The sequence below is a fragment of the Capsicum annuum genome, chromosome 10 (genome assembly GCF_002878395.1).
Source record: "Capsicum annuum cultivar UCD-10X-F1 chromosome 10, UCD10Xv1.1, whole genome shotgun sequence".
Taxonomy (NCBI): domain Eukaryota; kingdom Viridiplantae; phylum Streptophyta; class Magnoliopsida; order Solanales; family Solanaceae; genus Capsicum; species Capsicum annuum.
This window is the reverse complement of record NC_061120.1, coordinates 9,169,601-9,191,035: the sequence shown is the minus strand read 5'-3', so window position 1 is coordinate 9,191,035 and position 21,435 is coordinate 9,169,601. Positions and strand designations below refer to the sequence as shown.

The window sequence follows — 21,435 nt, the reverse complement described above, 5'->3', positions numbered from 1 at the left end:
CTTCGAATATGAAGCTCGCAAGAAATATGTGCGTTATTCATTACACGTGCACTCTTTGTGGCATTCATGAAAAAACACATAGCAAATGATTTTTTTTTTGACAAAATGGACAAATATAACCCACGACCTTGTCATGAAGTGAGAATATATCTAGCTAAAAACGGCATTTTCTTTGGAAAATAATATATCTCTTCTTAAAAAAATATCTCTTTCGTTTAAATAACTGATGATAGTTCAGGTGAGCATAAAAATAGCAAAAAATGTGATTGTTCAGGTACTTCAAATATAAAACTAACGAAAATATGATAGTTTAAGTAATAAGTGTAGACAAGTAAAATTTATTGAGTCAAATTTATATAAAATTTGAATTTGATCCATATTTTATTAGGTCTAAAATTATTTTGGATTGTAAAAATAATAAGTCCATTTTATTTCTCATCAAAGTTCATCTCACCTTGAGGCCCAAACGCATGCCACATGTCAAGTGACGTGGCATCCTAGTCAAATTAAAGACCATTGAGGCGAGGCCACACACTCAAATGATGGGGCAATCCAAGTCAAGTTCAAGAGCAATTGAAACATCGCCAAGTATCCCAAATGACATATTTTTGGCCAATCACAAGTAACTTATTACATAACATTTGTGATAAGCTTGAAAATTGAATGGGCCAATCAGAATGAGGCATGAGAGGTTATTTACACTTGGACTGTCTACCCCTGCAACTATAAATAGGAGGGTTACATATTTATTTTTTTATGAAGACATTCTGCAAGCATTGGAGAAAGCTCTGCATTGACTACACATCTCTTCAAAGAATTGACTTATGGAGTTCTGCGATCAACTCGACAAAGAATTGACTTATGGAGTTCTGCGATCAACTCGACAAGACGAAGTGCTGGCTGACATTTCTGGAGATCTAAACGCATTCCGAAAGTTTGAGGATTACGCTACGAAAAACCCTCGAATCACGAAAAAAGCTTAGGAGAAAAGAATCGAAAGAATAACGAAATTGTACCCACAAAATTTATTTAAATAAAATTATTCTTTTTGTTTATTTTATCTTTGCTTGCAGTTAATTTTTAGCACCAAGAAAATTTGTTGCAAACAAATTTTGGCACGCCCAGTGGGACTCTTCAAGAAGAATTCAAATTCTGTTAGAGCTACTTTACCCTATATTCCGCTTATTTAAAGGGTAACGTATTCCCTGAAACAGACATCTTGGATATCACAAAAAAAGATCTGAATCTCAAATATCCCACAAAATCATGGGATACTCATAAAGAGACATCTTGACTATCAGAATTTGTTTTCAACATAAGTCAATTCATGAAAAATAAATTTCAGCCACAAATAAAAATATGAAGAAACAATAATTTTATTGATCAAGAATATGGATAAAAATCTGTTCCTGCCTGGATTCTTCTCTCTTGATTTTCTCCATAATTCGAGAGCTGTTAGTAGCTTATTTCTCGAACATAGTATGATCTCTTTACACTCAATCAATAAACAAATGACATTTGTTATCTTTCTAAACTATAATTACTAATACTTAATCAAATTACTATGTATTTGCATATATCTTAAATATATCAAATAATATTAAAATAACAAACATTTTCGTTATCGTAGTTGGTATGTAACGTAATTGCTACCTAATTTTACTTAAAAATTTGTTCTATAATCTGTAATTATCTTTTGTTATATATTAGCTAAGTTTCAAAAAATTCTTATATAATACTTTAAACATTACAAAGAAAAACAAACCCTGCCTTTATATATCCTTCATATAACAAATATAAACATTAACAAATGAAAAATTTCACATAATTATTGCCACCTAACTTAACTCCCGTAATATACTTTACTTTCAGCTACCACCTGACTCCACATGTTTCATCAACTCAATCATTCTTACGGATTTTAATATTTTAAATTTGTGTACTTTAAAATTATTATACATAATGAATTTTTATATACACTATTTTCTGTAAATAATTATTTTTCGTATACACTATTTTTTCATTTGAAGCATTTGAGTAATTTTTCAAAACATAATATACTAACAAATGTATTGGAGTAACCTGATAATGACGTATATCTAATTTTGTGAGACTTTTGAAAATAAGGGCATACAGAATTTTGACTTTTACGTAATTACTCAAAAATTTAGATGTTGAATTTATCGAGATATATAATTAGCTTTTGATACATCCAATGAATTTATATATATATATATTTAACTTTTGATACATCCAACAAAATTTTGACATTTTACACAATTCCTGAAATTTTTTATTTTGGATCTGTCTAAATACATAATTAGCTACCATACATTTATTTATTTATTCTGGGTCTGTCGCATTCAACGCAAATATATTTTTTTTCTTGTAAAGATACACAATTAACTTCCGATACTTTTCTTCAATTTTAGGTGTATCGAGATACATAATTAGCTCCCCATACATTCAATGTAGATACATAATTAGTTGAGATTTTTGTAATTATTTTATAAGCATGCAGATTTAAGTAAACATAATAAGTTAAGATGTATATTTTTGTTATTTTTCAAATCTCAATACTTATTTCGTTTTTTCTTTATTCACCAATTTTTTTTTTTTCAGATTGTCATATCGTCCTGGGGTTAGGTTAGACCGCATGGATTTTTTTTCGTCTATCGAAGGCAGTCAACATGTCGGCCATTCTTCCCTCATTAGACTTGTCAAGTACTACATAAAGTAACATGATAATATATATAGCTAATTTAGTGAAAGATTTTTCAATGGGCTCAATAAATTAGTTATTTGTTTCAGTTACGAATTAATTACTTTATTGAGCTTTGAAAAATCACTCAAATGCTCCAAATCAAAAGAAAAAGCATAGGAAAAATCATTATGTATAACAATTTTGAAGTACACAAATTCAAAATATTGAAAATATCTTTTGACAAGTTGACCTCCAAAAAGAAAAAGAGAAAAAGAGAAACACAAAAAAGAAATAAGATCAATAAAAATGATTGAGTTAGTGTTCCAAACTAATTTTCGGTGCATATATATATAAAAACTTATTATATACAATAATTTTAATTATTTTAAAATACACAAATTTGAAATATCATAATTGTCCTCGTATCAACAAACTGACATGACAATCTCCAAAAGAAAAAGATAAGAAAGTACGAACAAAAAGAAATAGAGAAGACCCATAAAAACGTTTGAGTTAGCGTGATCGAAGTATTTCATAACACAGATTAAAAATCAACTTCCCCTTCCAATGTCTTTTTCTATCGAGCTCATCGCATTAAACTACATAAAAACATATTACATCTCATGTGTAATTTGCGAATCATTGCATACAAATAGATTTATTATGTATGCACTCAAAAATAGCAATTACAAACATTCTTAAAAGTCGAAAAAAGAGAAAAGACGAATTGAGATTTTCCAATGATTTTATCAAATTAGTTACTTATTTCGTTTCAATTTATGTGACATGTTTTTTAAATAAATACCATATTTTTTTATTTGACAACTATTTAATGACATCATCCTCATTTTAACTTTAATAAATTCACTTAATAAGAAAATAACAACTAAAAGTAAATATTAAAATGACTTTAAGAGAAATAATTTTATAAACTTTATAAAGTTATTATTTATTTTTTAAATTATGTATCCGCCGACACAAAATAAAACAAGAAAAGTATATATCAACTATGAGATTACATAAAACTTAAAAGACAATCCACGCACTAAAACTCACGATATGTACGGCACCGAAGAAGAATAGAATTACCAGAATTTATATAAACAGTCTAACGTTGTATTTCTACAGCCTAAAATCGTAACGTCCAGGTCAGATGACATCAACTTTACAGTTATCGAAAACTTAAATACCTAAAATGCCCTCATATGGACAAGCAGGCATGACAGTCCTCCTAGCTTGAAAACTTCTAGTATTTGAATAGTGTAAATAGTGATTCTACTGATTTAGCAAAACAAAAATGGAAGAAAATTCTGAATTGCCAACAATTTTGCCCCAAGAAATTCTCTTTGACATTCTGTTAAGGTTACCTATCAAGTCCATCTTGAAATTCAGGTGTGTATCAAAATCTTGGCTTTCTTTACTCTCAAATCCTCTATTCAAGAAAACCCATGTTGAGTTTTACTTAAAGAACCCCAAGTTGACTGATTATAAGCTTGCTGTTTTAGCATCTGTTCCTGGTTTGAGAGAAAGATTCTGTCATTTTTACAACATGGGGTTTCAAGATTCTTGTCTTACTTTGTCTAGACATAGTTGCCCTGCTGAATCTTTAGCTTTGTCAGCTAGGATTTTGGGTTCTTGTAATGGTTTAATCTGTTTAACTGGCGATTCGTTTACGTTAGTGATGTTGAATCCTTGTACTGGAATGTTTAATGTGTTTCCTGATACAATGCTTAGGAGTAAATGTGGTGTTGGTGGTTGTTATGTTAGATATGGATTTGGTTATGATGCATCTGTTGATGATTATAAGGTTGTCAAGATTTTCAGTTTTAGTCAAAGTGAGGGTAGATATGAGAATATGGTTAATGTTTATAGCGTAAAGGCGAAATCTTGGAAAGTGATTGAGGGTTTTAGTAGTGGTACTTTAAATGGAAAGCTTGGTGTGTTTGCAAATGGGGTTCTTCATTGGGAAGCGTGCGACATTCGTTGTTCGAGGGTGGTTTGGGAGATTGTTACTTTGGATTTGGCTGTGGAGAGATATGGAAAGATAGCATTGCCTAGTTATGAAGACGGAGGTGTTTATTGGACGCTAGGTGTTTCGATGGGGTATTTAGTTGGTTGTTGCAACTACGAACCGAATAAGGCGGATGTATGGGTGATGAAGCAGTATGGTGTTGAGAAATCTTGGACTAAATTGGTTACCATCTCGTTACCCGTTAATCGTAGGGCTTATATCTCACCGTTGTATGTGGAAGAGAATTGTGATGAATTTCTGCTGCAGTTTGGGGAAGAGATAACACGGTATAATTCGAGAGATGGTTCATTCAATCGAGTTGATGGTTACATGCCTAGTGATCTTCGTCAGGTTCAAGTGGCAACCTACTTTGAGAGCCTTGCTTCGCCTCATGTTTAGTGACGTGATGACGGGCTGCGAAGGCGAAGAAATTAAGAGAGTAAAAATCTTTCTGATTGCCTTGTGTCGCTGTTCTTATATTTATTGATAACATTGTGTCTTTGTCATCGTATTCTTTTTCGTTCTTCCTTTATCATGTAAGGTGCTTGGTACTTCGGCAACATCAAAATGCTACTGTTATCATATTCAATTAAGTTCTAATCTGCCTACACAATTCATATCGTGAATCATGTTCATACAGAATTCTTGAATTCACTAACAGTCAATGTCAAATAGGAAGTAGCATTAATAAAGTGTGATATGATTATCTTCTCGTGAGGTTTATGGAAGTTCCTAGATTAGTTTAGTTGAGTATACGACAAAATTGGATATCGTATTTCAAAATGGACCTTTTCTGCCGAAGTGGTTTTGTGTTGATTACTTGAAATCTACGTACCGCAAGTTGTTCCATTGTATGTTTTGGTGTGTTCTTACCCTCCAGGAACTGGGATTATGCATGTTTCCTGTAGTCGTTAAATGTTATCCATCAAAGATGATTAGCGTTACACACACCACACACACACATGCATACAATATAACTGCCCTTTCCAATAGATTTCAAAGGGAAAAATGGTCTGCTGATTAGCCTGAAAGCTGACCTATAGGACATGTGTTTTTCTCCTACAAGAAGTAACGAAAAAACTAAAAAGTATTTCACCTTCGTGTTGACAAGAAACTCTTATCCCTGTCCCCTTCATACAGATGTAAAAAATAGTGACGGTGTGTTGTATTTTGGGGATTTGTTGTGACGACATGTCAAGCAGTGGTGAGTATCGTCAAATACCTGTTGGCCTTATTCCCATGAACAGTTTGGTTTAGAAATGATTTTGTTATATTGTTGATGTCTTGGTGATGTAGATTGATCGTGCTTCGTTCATTCTTGACCTTGTAGCATTCTTATTGGTAAGATAGCATTGAGGTAACCAAGATACAATCCTTGAATTGGTTTGCCTACAAACTGGTGCACGTGTTTGTTAAAATGCTTAAAGTGAAGTAGCGAGCTATTGTAGAGAAGCAAGTTTATTGCGCACCCAAAGAGTAGTGATTGCAAATTTTCTTAAGGTTTCCAAACAAAAAAGGAAATGGGAATTGAGATTTTTAAGTGATCTCACGAAATTAGCTCTATGTCACCATCAGGTTACTCCTACACATTTATTGCTACATTGGGCTTCGGAAAATCACTCAAATGCTCCAAACCTATTTTTGGTGGTTGTTTAGCCTTTTTCATTTTGTTTCTAAATATGTTTAGCTTTAGATAATCAAGAAGTCATTAATGACGTTCTTTTAATTTAACCCTTCTTTAAATAAAGAAAGTTTTACAAATCCAAGAAACTACTACAAAGTTGCAATTTAGTAAAAGTACTCTTTGTTTTATAGAAATGAGTAGTTCCTTAAGGGGTGCGCCCAAGCTAAAAATACTACTAATGAGGAACAGAGGGAGTAACAATTTTAAAGTACAGAACTCCAGAATACCAAAAGCTATCCTCGTATCGGCAAGCTGGCATGACAATGTCCACAAAAAAAAAAGAGAAAAAATAGAAAACAAAAAGAAAAATAAGACCCATAAATGTATCTGTGTAGTGCAACAAGTGTTATGCCATAAAAGAGATCAAAAATCAACTCCCCTGCCAATGTCTTTATCTGTCGAGCTCATCGCCCCAAACTTGCCTAGTTTAGGTTACATCTCCTGTGTAATTTGCGAGTCATTATATAATAACAAACTTACCCAATATACACTCAAAAAATAACAATTACAGATTTTTGTGGAAGTTCCAAGAAAAAAGAGGAAATAAGAATTGAGATGTTTCAATGATTTTACTAAATTAGTTGTATGTCATTATGACGTTACAAAAATCTTAAATACCTAAAATGCCCTTGTATCGGCAAGCAGGCTTAAGATTCGGGTTTAATTGACCCGTCCCAACCAGTCATCCAAGCTTGAAAACTTCTAGGGGAAGCAGCTCAAATTTGAGTAGTATAAAAACACTTTCCACTCCCACATTCCACAGTTGCATCAAGAAAATACTGATTCTTGAAATGGCAAAAAAATCTGATTTGTCAACCATTTTGCCACAAGAAATAATCTTTGAAATTCTCTTAAGGTTACCTATCAAATCCCTATTGAGATTCAGGTGTGTATCAAAATCAATGCTTTCTTTACTTTCATCTCCTCTGTTCAAGAAAACTCATGTTGATTTTACCTTAAAGAACCCAAAATTTACTGAATATAGATTTGCTGTGTTAGCTACTGTTCATGGTTTGGGAGGAAAAATCTGCCGTTTTTACAACATAGGGTTTCAAGATTCTTGTCTTACTGTGGCTAGACATAGTTGTCTTGGTAAATGTCTAGCTCTGTCGGCTCGAATTTTGGGTTCTTGTAATGGGTTGATCTGTTTAACTGGCAGTTCATTGACGTTAATGTTGTTGAATCCTTGTACTGGAAAGTTTAATGTATTTCCGGATACAGTGCTTGTGAATAATTGGGGTGGTGGTTGTTATTATGTTAGATATGGATTTGGTTATGACGCTTCTATTGATGATTATAAGGTTGTCAAGATTTTCAGTTTTCCTCGGGTTGAGGGAAGACAGGAGAATAGGGTTGATGTTTATAGCTTAAAGGATAAATCTTGGAAAATGATTCAGGGTTTCAATAGTTGTTATTTACATGGAAAGCTTGGTGTGTTTGCGAATGGGGTTCTTCATTGGGAAGCAAGCCATAGTCATTGGCCGTTTTTGTTTTGGGAGATTGTTACTTTGGATCTGTCTGTAGAGAGATTTGGAAAGACAGCATTGCCTAGTTATGAAGACGGAAGTATTTATTGGAAGTTAGGTGTTTCGAGGGGGTATTTAGTTGGTTGTTGCAACTACGAACCGAATAAGGTGGATGTCTGGGTGATGAAGGAGTATGGTGTTGAGAAATCCTGGACTAAATTGGTTACCATCTTGTTACCCGTTAACCTCATGGCTTATATCTCACCATTGTTTGTGGCAGAGAATTGTGATGAATTTCTGCTGCAGTATGAGGAAGAGCTAGTACTGTATAATTCAAGAGATGGTTCATTCAACCGAGTTGACGGTTACACGTCAGGTGATTTTCGTCAAGTTCAAGTGGCGACCTACTTTGAAAGTCTTGTTTCACCTCATGTTCAGTGACGTGATGATGGATTACACTGTGAAGGAAAAGAAATTAAGAGAGGGTAAAGTATCTTTCTGTTTGCCTTGCATGGTATCCCTCTTCTCATATTTAGTGATTTTATTGTGTCTTTGTCATTGTATTTGTTGCGTTTTTCAGAATCACGTGAGGTGATTGGTACTTCAACAACTTTCAAATACTACTGTTATCATGCTCAATTATGTTCCGTGTGCCTGCACAAATCTTGTTGATACAGAATACTTTAATTCACCAACAGGCACTGTCAAATAGGAAGTAGCTGGTCGATGCATTAATAAAGTGTGATCTAATTTTCTTCTAGGATATCTTATTACAAAATGGAGCTTGTTTGCGAAAGTGGTTATAGGTTGATTACTTGAAATCTTAGTGCTGCAAGTCGTTCCATTGTATGTTTTGGTGTGTTATTGGACTTCAGAAACTGGGATTATGCATCTTTCCTGTGGTCGTTAAATGCTATCCCTCAGTGATGTTTAGTATTACACACACCATGCACACACACACACACAATATAACTGCCCTTTCCAATAGGTTTCAAAGGGAAAAATGGTCTGCTGATTAGCCTGAAAGCTGACTTATAGGACGTGTTTTTCTCCTATGAGAAGTAACGAAAAAACTAAAAAGTATTTCACCTTCGTGTTGACAAGAAACTCTTTTCCCTGTCCCCTTCATACAGATGTAAAAAATAGTGACGGTGTGTTGTATTTTGGGGATTTATGGTGACTACATGTCAAGTAGTGGTGACTATTGTCAAATACCTGTGGGCCTTACTCTCAATGAACAGTTTGGTTTAGAAATGAGCTTGTTATGTTGTTGGTGTCTTGGGTATTCGAGATAAGGTGGGAGTGACTTCGGTGGAATTTGAGATGCAGAAAGTGAGGTTGAGATGGTTCGGACATGTGATGAGGAGGTGCACGGATGCCTCAATGCGGAGGTGTGCGAGATTGGCTGATATTGGAGGGAGGTGATTAGACATGGCATGGAGCATCTTCAGCTTACCGAGGACATGACCCTAGATAGGAAGGTGTGGAGGATGCGAATTAGGATAGAAGGATAGTAGGAAGGAGTGCGTCCTTGCTAGTAGGTAGGTGGACTTTGTTTTATTGTCCCTGCTGGTGGCCGTAGCGCTAGTCTTGTTTCAGTGTGTGTGTTATCGTTTGTCGTATTACTTATTGATAGTCTTGTTTATGTTATTGGTTGCTGTGTTAATATCTACTGTTTCTTGTTCCCTTTACTATTTGTTCTAGACTGTTTTTGTTTTGAGCGGGGGGGTTCTATCGGAAGAAGCCTCTCTATCTCACCTGTGAGGTAATGGTATGGACTGCGTACACTTACCCTCCCCAGAACCCATACTGGGTATGTTGTTGTTGTTGGTGTCTTGGTGATGTAGATTGATCGTGTCTAGTACATTCTTGACCTTGTGGCATCGTTATTGCTAAGGTGGCTTTGAGGTAACCGAGGCAACCCTTGAATTGGTTTGCCTACAAACTGGTGCACATGTTTGAGTTAGTGCAACAAGTCATATCTCATAGCTGAGATCAAAAATCAACTCTGCCCTCCTTACATTGAACATCCCTAGTGCAGATTACATCTCACAGATTTACTTAGTAAGCAGTATGCACTCAAAAATAGCAATCAGAAATATTTCATAAGTTCAAAAAAAAGAGAAGAAAAGTAAAAAGAGAAGAAAAGAAAAAAATGAGATTTTTCAATGATTTCATTAAATTCGTTATATGTCACGATGCGGTTACACAATACTTAAAAGGATAGCTTAGTGCACTAGAGTCGAGGGTATGCGCGGGAGCCGGAGAAGAGTCGAACCACAAGGGTTTATTGAATGCAGTCTTACCTTGCATTTCAGGCTATTTCCACGGCTTGAAGTCGCTACCCCCTGGTCACATGACAACAACTATACCAGTTACTCTAAACTCTCCTTCCGGTTACACAAAACTTAAATACTTAAAATGTCCTCGTATGGCAAGCAGGCATTACAATCTCTGGATGTGACCCTAGCAGTCCTCCAAGCTTGAAAACTTCCAGTGGAAAGAGCTGAACACCTCAAATTTGAGTAATATAAACAGTGATTCTACTGATTCAGTAAAGCAAATTGAGTCGTACAAAAATGGATTAAAAATCTCAAGTGTCAACGATTTTGCCCCAAGATATAATCTTTGAAATTCTCTTAAGGTTACCTGTTAAATCCCTCTTGAAATTCAGGTGTATTTCTAAATCTTGGCTTCTTTACTCTCAAACTCCTCTATAACTTGCTGTTTTAGCTTCTGTTCCTGGTTTGGGAGAAAGAATCTGCCATTTTTACAACATGGGGTTTCAAGATTCTTGTATTACTGTGGCTAGACATAGTTGTCCTGCTAAATCATTAGCTTTATCAGCTCGGATTTTGGGTTCTTGTAATGGGTTGATCTGTTTAATTGGCGATTGTTTACGTTAATCTCATTGAATCCATGTACTGGGAATGTTTAATGTGTTCATCTAAGTGCTGCAAGTTGGTCCATTGTACGTTTGGTGTGTTCGTGCACTTCAGGAACTGGGATTATGCATATTTCCGGTGCTCGTTAAATGCTATCCATCAATGATGATTATCCTTGCACACACCCACACCCACATATGTACAATATAACTGCCCTTTCAATAGGTTTCAATGAGACAAATTGTCATACTGATTAGCCCGATAACTGACCAAGGTGTCTTTCTACAACAAAAAGTAGTGAAAAAAGAAATAAGGATTTCTTATTGTGTTGACAAGAAATCCTTCCCCCCATCTCCCCTCCATAAGGATGAACAAAATAGTGATGGTGTGTTGTTTTTTGGTGATATGTAGCGACTACATGTCGAGCAGTGGCTACTATTGTCAAAACCTGTTGGCCTTACTCGCTTGAGCATTTTGGTTAAAATATGATGATGTTGTAAAGATCGATCGTGTTGAGTACATTCTTGACCTCATAGCATCGTTATTGCTAAGTAGCATTGAGGTAACCGAGACACAACCCTTGAACTAGTGCACATGTTTGTTAAGATACTTAAAGTGAAGTAGTCATGTTATCATGAACCATGTATGTTGACAAACATATTTCACAGGAAGACCTGGCATTCGCCTTGAAAGGTATGAAACAACGGAATTATCCCGAGAAGGTAATCAGATAAATAGTGACTGAGTTATACATGACTTGTAATAACTCTTGTGAATGCTTCGAGTGTCCATGTTTGACTAAGTGTGCAACGTATGTGTTATGAGATGCTTTTACGTATGATATGAACAACTTGGGACTGTGAGGTTACATGCTTGATTTTTTGCTTTCCAATGTTTCCCAGGTACTCATCATGATGGCATTGTTCCTTCGATAGACTCGAGCATGAGAGGATTGACCTACGGTCCAAAAGAAGCATTCCATTTTCCACCATTCCGTCTATAGCGTAAGGAGGTCCAAGATTAAGATGACTTGTTTGCTTTTATTTCGGGTTTGTTCTACCGAGGAATCGGCAAGAGAAGTAGAACCACTGTCAAACATCATAAAACCCCTGTAAGATGAACTAGACAACTTTTGTTTGCTCTCTGTGTACTGTAAAATATGGCTTTTAGTACTGCCTCTGTGCTAATGGAATGTATAACTTTGTCACCTTTCCCAAAAATATTTAATTAGCTTAAGACAATATAGTAGAGTGATTTCGTATAGCTTGCTTATAGTATTACCTTGTGGGTGCCTTGTTTTTTTATTATCTAGCGGTGTGATAGTCGTTTTTGTTGTTTGCTTTTCTTTTTTTGGTTATAATCTGTGATGAGTCAAGCGTCTATCGAAAACAGCCTCTCTACTTCATCTGAGATATTGGTATAGACTGCGTACCTTTACACTAGGTATGTTCTTGTTGTTACTGTAGACAATATACTAGAGGACTCAAATTGGGGAAGCCCGGTGCATGAAGCTCTCACTATGCGCAGGGTCCGGAAAGGACTCAAATGAAAAGTACAAAGTGTGAAGTATCTTATTGTGAGAAGCTCACTAAGCTCTTCTTTGTGTAGCACTTGTAAAAGATATATCTAGTTTGGCAAGCCTTAATACCATTTCTTGATCCATACACTATATTCTTCAGAGAGACTTGCTTTGAAGAGTATAGATTAATAGCTTGTTTGATAAGTTTTTGGAAAGTCGAAATCTTTAGTAGGCGTTTGGCCATGAAAGTCACAATTTTTTTGGAGTTGGGAGTTGTGTTTGGTCATGAATATAAATTAGAGTTGTTTTTGAATTTTTGTAAGAGAAGCAGGAGTGAAAAAAACGAAGTAAAATTTGTTTTCACTTTTTCAAATTATATTTGAAATTCTCGTGGTCAAACACCACTTTAAAGGTGTATTCGGAATGAAGTGGAAAATGATTTTGGAAAAAAGGAAAAAATTTCACAGTCAAACGGTCACTTAATTTTTTTTCTTTAAGAAAGTGTTTATTTTAGAATGTTGAAACAAGCTTTTAGGAATAGTTTGGTGTAAGATATAGGGTATAATAAGTGTTTGGTCAAGCTTTAAGAAGTCGTTTGGTCAAGCTTGAGATTATTTATTCCAGCATTTATATCATAGTTGAGATAACTTATTTCGAGATAGTTGTTCCCAACCAAAAGCAATTTCTTAGATGGTGGAAATTATACATACTATTTGTAGTGCTAGCAAAAGCAATTTCTTAGATGGTGGAAAATTATACATACTATTTATACATGATTGAATTATATTAATGTATATATAGAAAGTATTCAACCTCCTTCGGCTAATTTTTTTCAAATATTGAACTCTTTTAATTGAAATCCTGACTCCGCCTTTGTTGAGACACCCAAATATTTGATCAATATATGTATTTCATAAAATACCTTCCAAAACTTGATTGCCAAAATAAAGACTTGATTTTTCCTCTATGGATCTGCATAGTTGTGAAATATATCTTTCTCATGTTGCCTCTTCATTTAAAAAAGTGAAAATTATCCTAAATATACCTTTTAGATTGTTAATTACAAGTTATAGCACAACTTTTCATTAATTACTAAACTTAAAAAATAATTACAAGCTATAGCAATTTTTGAGAAAAAAATATTTTAATTAAATTTTTGAAAATCAATTTTGTAATATTTATTATTTGTATTATTTCCTTATATTTAGCATTTAACATTTATCACTATTAATTAAAGATTTTGGATAATTATGGCAAGTTAAGGTACCAATATTTTATTTTTTTAATAATTAAATATCAAAGTATGTCCACAATTTAAGGGGTTATATATGGTAAATATATTTTTTAAACTTAAGATCCAATTTTATACTTCTTTATTAACTTGATTTTACACTTTTCATATTTTCAGTCTTTAATTATCAATAGAAGTCTTATCTCATTCATTAAATTTCTTCTAAATAGTGACTCTTCTCGATCACTAACTAATAGGAACAAAAATATTTTAGTTCATAATGTAATTATTGATACTTCTCATCTCATTTATCCTTTATTTTTTGACACTCTTTCCTTATTAATCAGTTGCTCATATGATTGAGTAGTTAATAGCTTTTGTTGCAAATAGTTCAATTGGACAATTGTTTAGATCAATTTTATATTAAATTAAGAACAAATAGTAAATGTTAACATTTGAATTATTGTTGCTTTTAATTTGTTTTCATGCTTAGGTAGTGCTTAATTATTAGTAGTTATTTGCTTTTAAAAAAGTAACTACTTTCGAAAAAAATAAATCATTTTACAGTCAAAAGGCAGTCTTGCCAATTCAATTTTGTCAAATCGTTAAGTGATGATAACATATATATAGTTCTATTTTGGATTTTAATTAGTCATAGTTGTAGACACGTAATTTTGTCCTTTTTCGAAAATATTTTAATCATTTTTTTATTTTATTTTATTTATTTTTATTTTTATTTTATTCACCTTACAATACTTTTGTTTAATTGATAATTTAATTTCTCCCCCCTCCCCCCCCAAAAAAAAATTTAAAATAATTAAATACATAACATCTTTGTCACCTCATTATGTCAACACCTCACTTTCTATTTTTCATTGGATATATGCAAAAGACACACGTCCTACTCATTTTTTCACACGTCACCCTCATCTTTCCACATGCCACACTAACTTTTCCACATGCCACACACTTATTCCTACAAGCCACCAATTATATGCTTCCACATAGGATAATAAATAAAGAAAAAGAAAAATCAAATAAAAAATATAAAAGAAAAATTCTAAAAGGGAAAAAGGGAGGCTCATTCTTTCATCATCATCTTCTCCACAATAACAACAATCACCAAATCATCTTCCTCACAAGAAGAACAAAAAAAATGAGGGAGAGAAGAGAGAATCGTGCGAGGGAGAAAAAAATCGAGAGAGAAACAATGCAGTGAACAGTGTTATGAACAGTGCCGTGAACAGTGTTGTGAACAGTACTGTGAACAGTGTTGTGAACAGTACCATGAATAGTACGTGAACGGTATCAGTTTTCGGGTTCGATTGGATTTACAGAGCTTCAGTTTTGGATCTCAAATATTTCAATACGGAGTTGGAGTTCATCATTGTTGATGTCCTATTAGGAATTCTATAGTCCGGGTTTTCTTGATTTTATTATCAATGAAATCGATTCTTCAAAGGTCCATCTCTCAACTCTACTTTTTTATTATATCAAAGTTGGTTAATATCGTGATTTTGTGGTGCGGTTTTGAATATTTCGAGCAAAATGTTAATTGTTGTTGTGGATATGAATGATGGGTATGCTTAAATGTTTGAATCTTCGTTGGGGTATGTGTTGCTGGTTTCGAATTTTGAAAAGTGATTTGATAGTCGAACTGGTTTAATAATGTGGTTAAAAAAAGAATTTGGGGGATGAAATTGAGAAATTGATAAAAAAGTTGAATTTAGATTAGCTTTGGTTTATTGTTATTTTATTTAATTCATAATGAGCATGAATATTGTTGGAATGTGATAAAATTATGATATGTTGAAATGGATAGGCGAATGTTGGTTCGGGTAGGCAAAAATTTAGGAATAAGTTTTCTTGTTTCAGTTTGAATGTGGAATTTGAGTTGAACGGTTTGGTTTTAGTTTTTGCATTTGAAAATGTATTCATTTAATCGGGGAATGCCCCGCGGTCACTTGTATTTATTCCTTGGGGAATGTCCCGAAGTATTTTGTATTTGGAGGACGTCCGTGATGAAGGCCCGAGGCATCGGGTAGCATGGGAACGTAGTATAAAATTAGTGTAGGGTAGAATAGAATTTATATTTTTGCATTCTTTTTCTATTTTGGACTGTATAATTGGACTGGACATTGTTTTTGGATTTGTTTGCTTGATTGATCATTTTATTTATATTTGGTGTGGTTTATACATTCATAGTGTCCAAATTAGCCGATATACTCCACCAAGCGACGGTGGTCGAACCACGGGATCGAGGTGTGCCTAACACCTTCCCCTCGGTCAACAGAATTCCTTAGCTGGAATCTCTGTTCGCGGATCAGTTTTCTAGAGTTAAAACCGTTTTGAAAAAGGATATCCACGGGTGACTTGGCACACCTGATTTAAGCCAAGTGGCGATTCTGAGTGTTAAAACTAATGAATCCTTTTTCGAAACAATTTTCATCTTTTGTCACTTTAATAATAAAACCCTTTCGACACTTAAAAATTAATTCTTTTTGGGAGTGAAAAAATGGGGTGTGACAATCGTTTCTCCACGTCCATATAATGCATACCATAATTAACTTCAATATCATTACTATTGTAGTATATATGTAAAACTGAGATCAAAATACCAATTAGTGTAATTGCCAGTTAGTGTAATGATGTTAATTAAGTTTTGATGAACACATTTTCCTAGGATAATCCCACTTTTAATACGTTGAAATCAATTTATATACTCATTTCATACTTAAGTAATATTTTTATTTTGAGTTCTCAATGTATTAAATTAATATTAAAATTGATATCGATGAAGTTTCGCATATATCATATTTGTATTGAATGAGTTTTATGAATGTGACAATCGATGAGAAAAATTATGTTTTATGTTACATAACCTTTTTAGTGTATGTAATGGATATTACATGAAAAACTATCAACGTAAATGTTGAAAATAAATTAATTGATAGTTGTTTGATGTCAATATATTTTCGTTGCAATAAAAAAATAATCATTATTAATCATGATTGATATTGATGTTTGCTTTCTGGTACGATGAAGAACATTATATAAATACTATGTTAAATATCAAAACTAAACTTTGTTCATACCAACAATCTTATACAAAGAGTAATGAGCACAATAAAAATCAAGATACAATATTCATGTCAATTGCAGAATCAAAAAATATATAATTTGATGTAGTTGATATCAAATTTAATACCATCTGATGCGACTTAGTTCATATTAATTTCATTCAACTATGTAAAATACGAAATAAACGCTAAAGTAGCATAACATTATACAAATACTATGTAAATATAAAAAATAAACTTTGTTCATACCCACAATCTTAGAAAAATAAACAGTAATAATCGAGCACCAAAAAGTTAATTCAAATTATTAACTATATTAGAAAAACAAACAATAAATAGAAAAAATGATTCAATATCAATTTTATACCAATTTAATACAGAAAAAAATTAAATATTTACAAGTTTGTATGTACTGTTATAGTCCATGAAAATAACTTTGTTACTACCACATCATGTACATGCTTACTAGAAAAAATAAAAAGAAATAAAGATCGGGTATGATAGACATGATCACTAAGTGAGAAAATAACATATAAATGACCAATCATTCGGCAACAAGTACTGAGAATATAATTCATTGATATGCATGTTGATATGTGAATTTATTAGAAAAAGCTACTTAAATGGTGTATAAGAATTTGATGAACTAAAAGTTTGTATGCTTTTTCAGTAAGATGAAAGCTATCCCAGAAAACATAATCGAAATCATCGGAACACAAATGTGCATGACTCTGCAATAGCATGACTCCTTCTATGACGAATCCCATCTCCCTGACGAATCTCATCTCCCTCCATGATGTATCATGATTGAATGCAAATTAACAGAATTCGTATTTGTTATCTAAATACTTGTTTTTGCTTTTCTTTCAAACTATAATCAACAACACTTTGTTAGAAGACGTTTTTTGTTTATTGGCAGAAATAAATGTGTACAAAGAGGAAGGAAGGTAGTGTATGAAGATGGAAACTCTTAATAGAAGCATTAAAATAGGAGGAAAAATAACGGTTAGAGGGATTTGGGTGGATAAATATCAGTAATTAAGGTTAACTATTTTTAAGGAAGGTAAATTATATATTAATTGTATTAAATTTTAATTTTTCTTTTTCATTAATTACTTTTTTGTATTTTCAACAAAACAAAAAAAAAAAAACCTTTTTTATATATTTTTTTTAAATGAAAGTTGCTATAACTTGAAAACTTAAAAGTTTTGCTATAACTTGTAATAACAAATCTAATAAGTTTATATAGTTAATTTTCCCAATAAATAAGTATTGTAAAGCTTCAATGCCTCGCAATTCATATTTAATAAAATAGGATATACTTTTGATCAATTTCACATATTTTATCGTAAAAATAACATAAATCCCAACCTTATTAGAATTATTTACACTTTCTCTCACTTTCTTAATTACTTTACTCTCTCTCTCTCTCGATTCATATAAATAACAAAACCGACATATACATAGAAACATTTGTCTATGATAAGGCCGACATATACATAACAAGACCAATTTATATACATAACAAGTATGACAAGGCCGACATATATAGAACAAGGCTGACATATACATAACAAAGCCAATTCATAAACATAACAAGGCCGACGTATACATAGAAAGCTATGTATATGTATTTTTAGAGAAAAATGAGATTTTTGTAATATGTTTTGAGAGATGGGATTTTTTGTAATAAGTGAAACTTAAGTCGTGGATTTGTGTAATTTTAATATTTTATTTGATCATTTTTCACAAGATAAGATTTTGCACAAGTTTTAAGAAAATATTAAATAAGAGTGTAATTTGATTAATATAGTTCTTATTAATTGCTTTAATATTTGTGTATTTGTCTGTCTCAATTTTAGAATAATTAATGTTAAAGTGCAAAAAAAAAAAAAAAAAAAATTGTCTCTTAATTATTTAAAAATCATCTCTAAACCTTTATTTAAACTACAATTTTAAAACTCTTTATTTCTTTCTTTATGTTTCGATACAAATTACGTCATGACATTAAGAAAGTTGGATAATTAATAACCACTTTCAACAACAACAACAACAAACTCAGTGTATTCCCACATAGTGAGGTCTGGGGAGGGTAAGATGTATGCAGTCCATACTTCTACCTCTAAAGAAGTAGAAAGACTGTTTCCGATAGACCCTCGGCTCGAGACACGAAATTAATAACCACTTTCATGCCACAAAAAGCGACCCCATCAAAAATTAATTGTAATGTTTTTATTCTCGAAAGTCAACTTGACTTTTTAAGTTATTTTTAAGTTAAAATCGATCTGATCAACTTATCATTTTATATTTGAAATCTAAATATTTATAAATGATACAATATATATATACTATAAGTTAGCAATTTGTATACTATAACCACTTTCATATAAATGATACAATATATATACTATAACCACTTTCATGCTTCAAAAAGCTACTTCCTCCGTCCAAAATTAATTGTAATGTTTTTATTTTCGAAAGTCAATTTGTTTTTTTTAAGCTAAAAATCGACCAGATCAACTTATCAGTTTATATGCAAAATCTAGATATTTATAAATGAAGTACAATATATACTGTAAGTTAGCATTTTTTTAAAACTTGATTGAAGAAATATGTTTCAAGTATGATTTAGAATTGATGAGTTAAGAGGTTCAGTTGGTAAGAGGTTAAGCAAAAGAGTTTATACTACAAACTCGAACGAGTACAAAAATTTAGAAAATCATGTTATCTTCAAAATTTTTATAATTTAACTTTTAAAATATGAAACATGACGAGTAATATGAAGCATAACCAGATGGTGTAATTGAAGAAGGAACATCTAGTGTCATGAGTATGACTTTTCCCCTTCAATGTGGGGGAAGGATTTGTAACACATGCTCATTCACATGGGCTAGAACTATTTAAGTGTCAGTTTGATCCCAAAAACTAGTACAATTCATTAGTTATTGGGACCTCCCTCCATGTGTGTAACATTATCATACTTGTCCACTTCTCTAACTAGTTCTCAACTATTGTGCATATGATAATGATGATGATATTATTTTTCTCAAAGATATAGCATGTTCGTTGCTCAAACTCTTTAATAATATCAATGGGTGTGTTTCGAATTTTTCAGAAATAATGTATTTTTAAAAAATCTGATATGAATACGATATCTAAAACGAAGAGCTGCGCGACTTAGCTCATAAGTACTAGCCAGTAGCCACCCTTTGTTTTGGTCCACTAAAACTCTTGTTGCTTGCTATATGGTTGAAGTTCTGACATTTTTATTAAGATTTTAGTTATAAATGATTAAGGTTCAATTATATTTAAATGTGCGTCAGCCATATATGATTGATGCTTAGTTATTTATGTATATATATGAGATTTAGCTGAAATAAGTTTTATTGCGAAATAAGAATTTGATTTTCAAATTTTAATAATTCAATAGACGATTCAACGTTCAAATCTACTCGAAATGAACTCAAATTTAAAATTCAAGTTTTAACTATCAAAAAGAACAAAACCTAAAAATCAATTCTCAAAAGAACATACTCATTTACAACATCGATAATTTGCATTCACACATTAGTCATTTCATAAAATGTAATTACTTTAACATACAACCCAAAAGTTAAACAAAAGAAATTAATTTTACAACCCAAATAAACAAACATAAAAGGCTCACTCTCCTTTGGAGAGGGCTTACTACTATTAACAACCTTATAATCATTTTACAAAAATAGTAGAAAAAAAAACACAATTACATCAACAATAGCAAAAAAAAAAAAAAAAAAGGATTGTGCCTTGGATACTTATTATCCTAAATCCAAAGGCTGATTTTCCTTTTTAAAAAAAATCCAACCAGCAAGGGTGGTGGCTCTAGGGTTTTTAGTATCTTTTTACTTCTTTCGAATCTGCACAAAGACGAATTCAAGATTTGAAAGTTCAAAATTTCACTCACGGCCCATTATTTGTTCTAAACTTTTAATACGTATATAAAATTCAAGTTGCAATTATTAAATTCAGATAAACCTGTAAGTCCTTAGCTACGTTTGACCCGGGTGATGTCATGGAGTCAACATGGCTACTTTAAGAAGTTAAGCCTAGATGTGTAAGTGGCTTTAGGAGTCCATTTACTTGGAATAACATCTCTAGCTGAAAGGGTTACTCTTTTGGATAATGTGGTTAACTTAATTGAAAATGGTCCTTGTAATGGTCCACCAATAATGCACCAATTTGCACCCCATAGATGTGTCATCTTTAACCATTGATTGGACCTTGCCTGAAAAAAATACACATGAGTAATTTAGTCAAATATTTTTTCCTTTCTTTCTAATTTATTTGTGTGGCTTTGACTTAATACGAAATTTAAGAAATAAAGATGATTTTTGAATTTTATGGTCCTAAATTAAGGAGATGTATAATGTACTAAAATGTCTAGTGATTTAATGGTCTTAAACGTGTCATGCAAAAAAATAAAATTAAAGAATTCTCGAAAAGGAAAAGTAGGACAAGCGAATAAAAACGAAGAGAGTACCTCTTTATAATCAATAGGAAAAAGAGTCAGAAATACACCTAAATTTTGGGAAATTTATTGTAACACACCTCAACTTTGTGAGGGTTCTATGACCCTCTTGACTATTTATTACCGTATTTCTATGACATATATTTATCTAGTTGGACCACTTTAGACATGCGTCAGTATGCATGTATTCACGCAGTGGTCCAGATAGACAAATATATGTCATAGAAATACAGTATTAAATAGTCTAGGAGGGTTATAGGACCCTCACAAAAGTAAGGCGTGTTACAATAAATTTCGTCAAAGTTTAAGTATATTTCAAACTTTTTTTCCTAATTAATAATATTAAAT

General features: G+C 32.4%; 3 protein-coding genes across 4 annotated transcripts in view; 2 read left to right on the top strand and 1 right to left on the bottom strand.

Annotated features, from left to right (window-relative positions):
* The first annotated feature begins 3,804 nt into the window (after window positions 1-3,804).
* LOC124885106 (F-box/kelch-repeat protein At3g23880-like) lies at window positions 3,805-5,154 on the top strand. The gene has a single exon (XM_047398483.1). It carries the CDS (start codon window positions 4,002-4,004, stop codon window positions 5,112-5,114), a length of 1,113 nt encoding a protein of 370 aa, XP_047254439.1. The 5' UTR covers window positions 3,805-4,001; the 3' UTR covers window positions 5,115-5,154.
* A 6-nt stretch (window positions 5,155-5,160) lies between these two features.
* Window positions 5,161-12,013, top strand: LOC107845544 (F-box/kelch-repeat protein At3g23880). The gene is made up of 2 exons (XM_016689926.2): window positions 5,161-8,350; window positions 11,653-12,013. Exon 1 carries the CDS (start codon window positions 7,191-7,193, stop codon window positions 8,304-8,306), a length of 1,116 nt encoding a protein of 371 aa, XP_016545412.2. The 5' UTR covers window positions 5,161-7,190; the 3' UTR covers window positions 8,307-8,350; window positions 11,653-12,013.
* Window positions 12,014-20,119: 8,106 nt separating this feature from the next.
* Window positions 20,120-21,435, bottom strand: part of LOC107844769 (expansin-B3) — an 8,872-nt gene continuing 7,556 nt past the window's right edge. Inside the window, exons 4-5 of one of the 2 annotated variants that reach the window (XR_001666564.2) lie at window positions 20,595-20,844; window positions 20,120-20,476 (exon numbers count right to left, since the gene is read on the bottom strand). Coding sequence is in view for 1 of the 2 variants with exons in the window: in XM_016689117.2 (XP_016544603.2) it covers window positions 20,647-20,844 (198 nt within the window). In the remaining variant the exon portion in view is untranslated. Of the gene's footprint in view, window positions 20,845-21,435 lie in introns of both variants that reach the window. The other variant, XM_016689117.2, reaches the window with a different exon arrangement.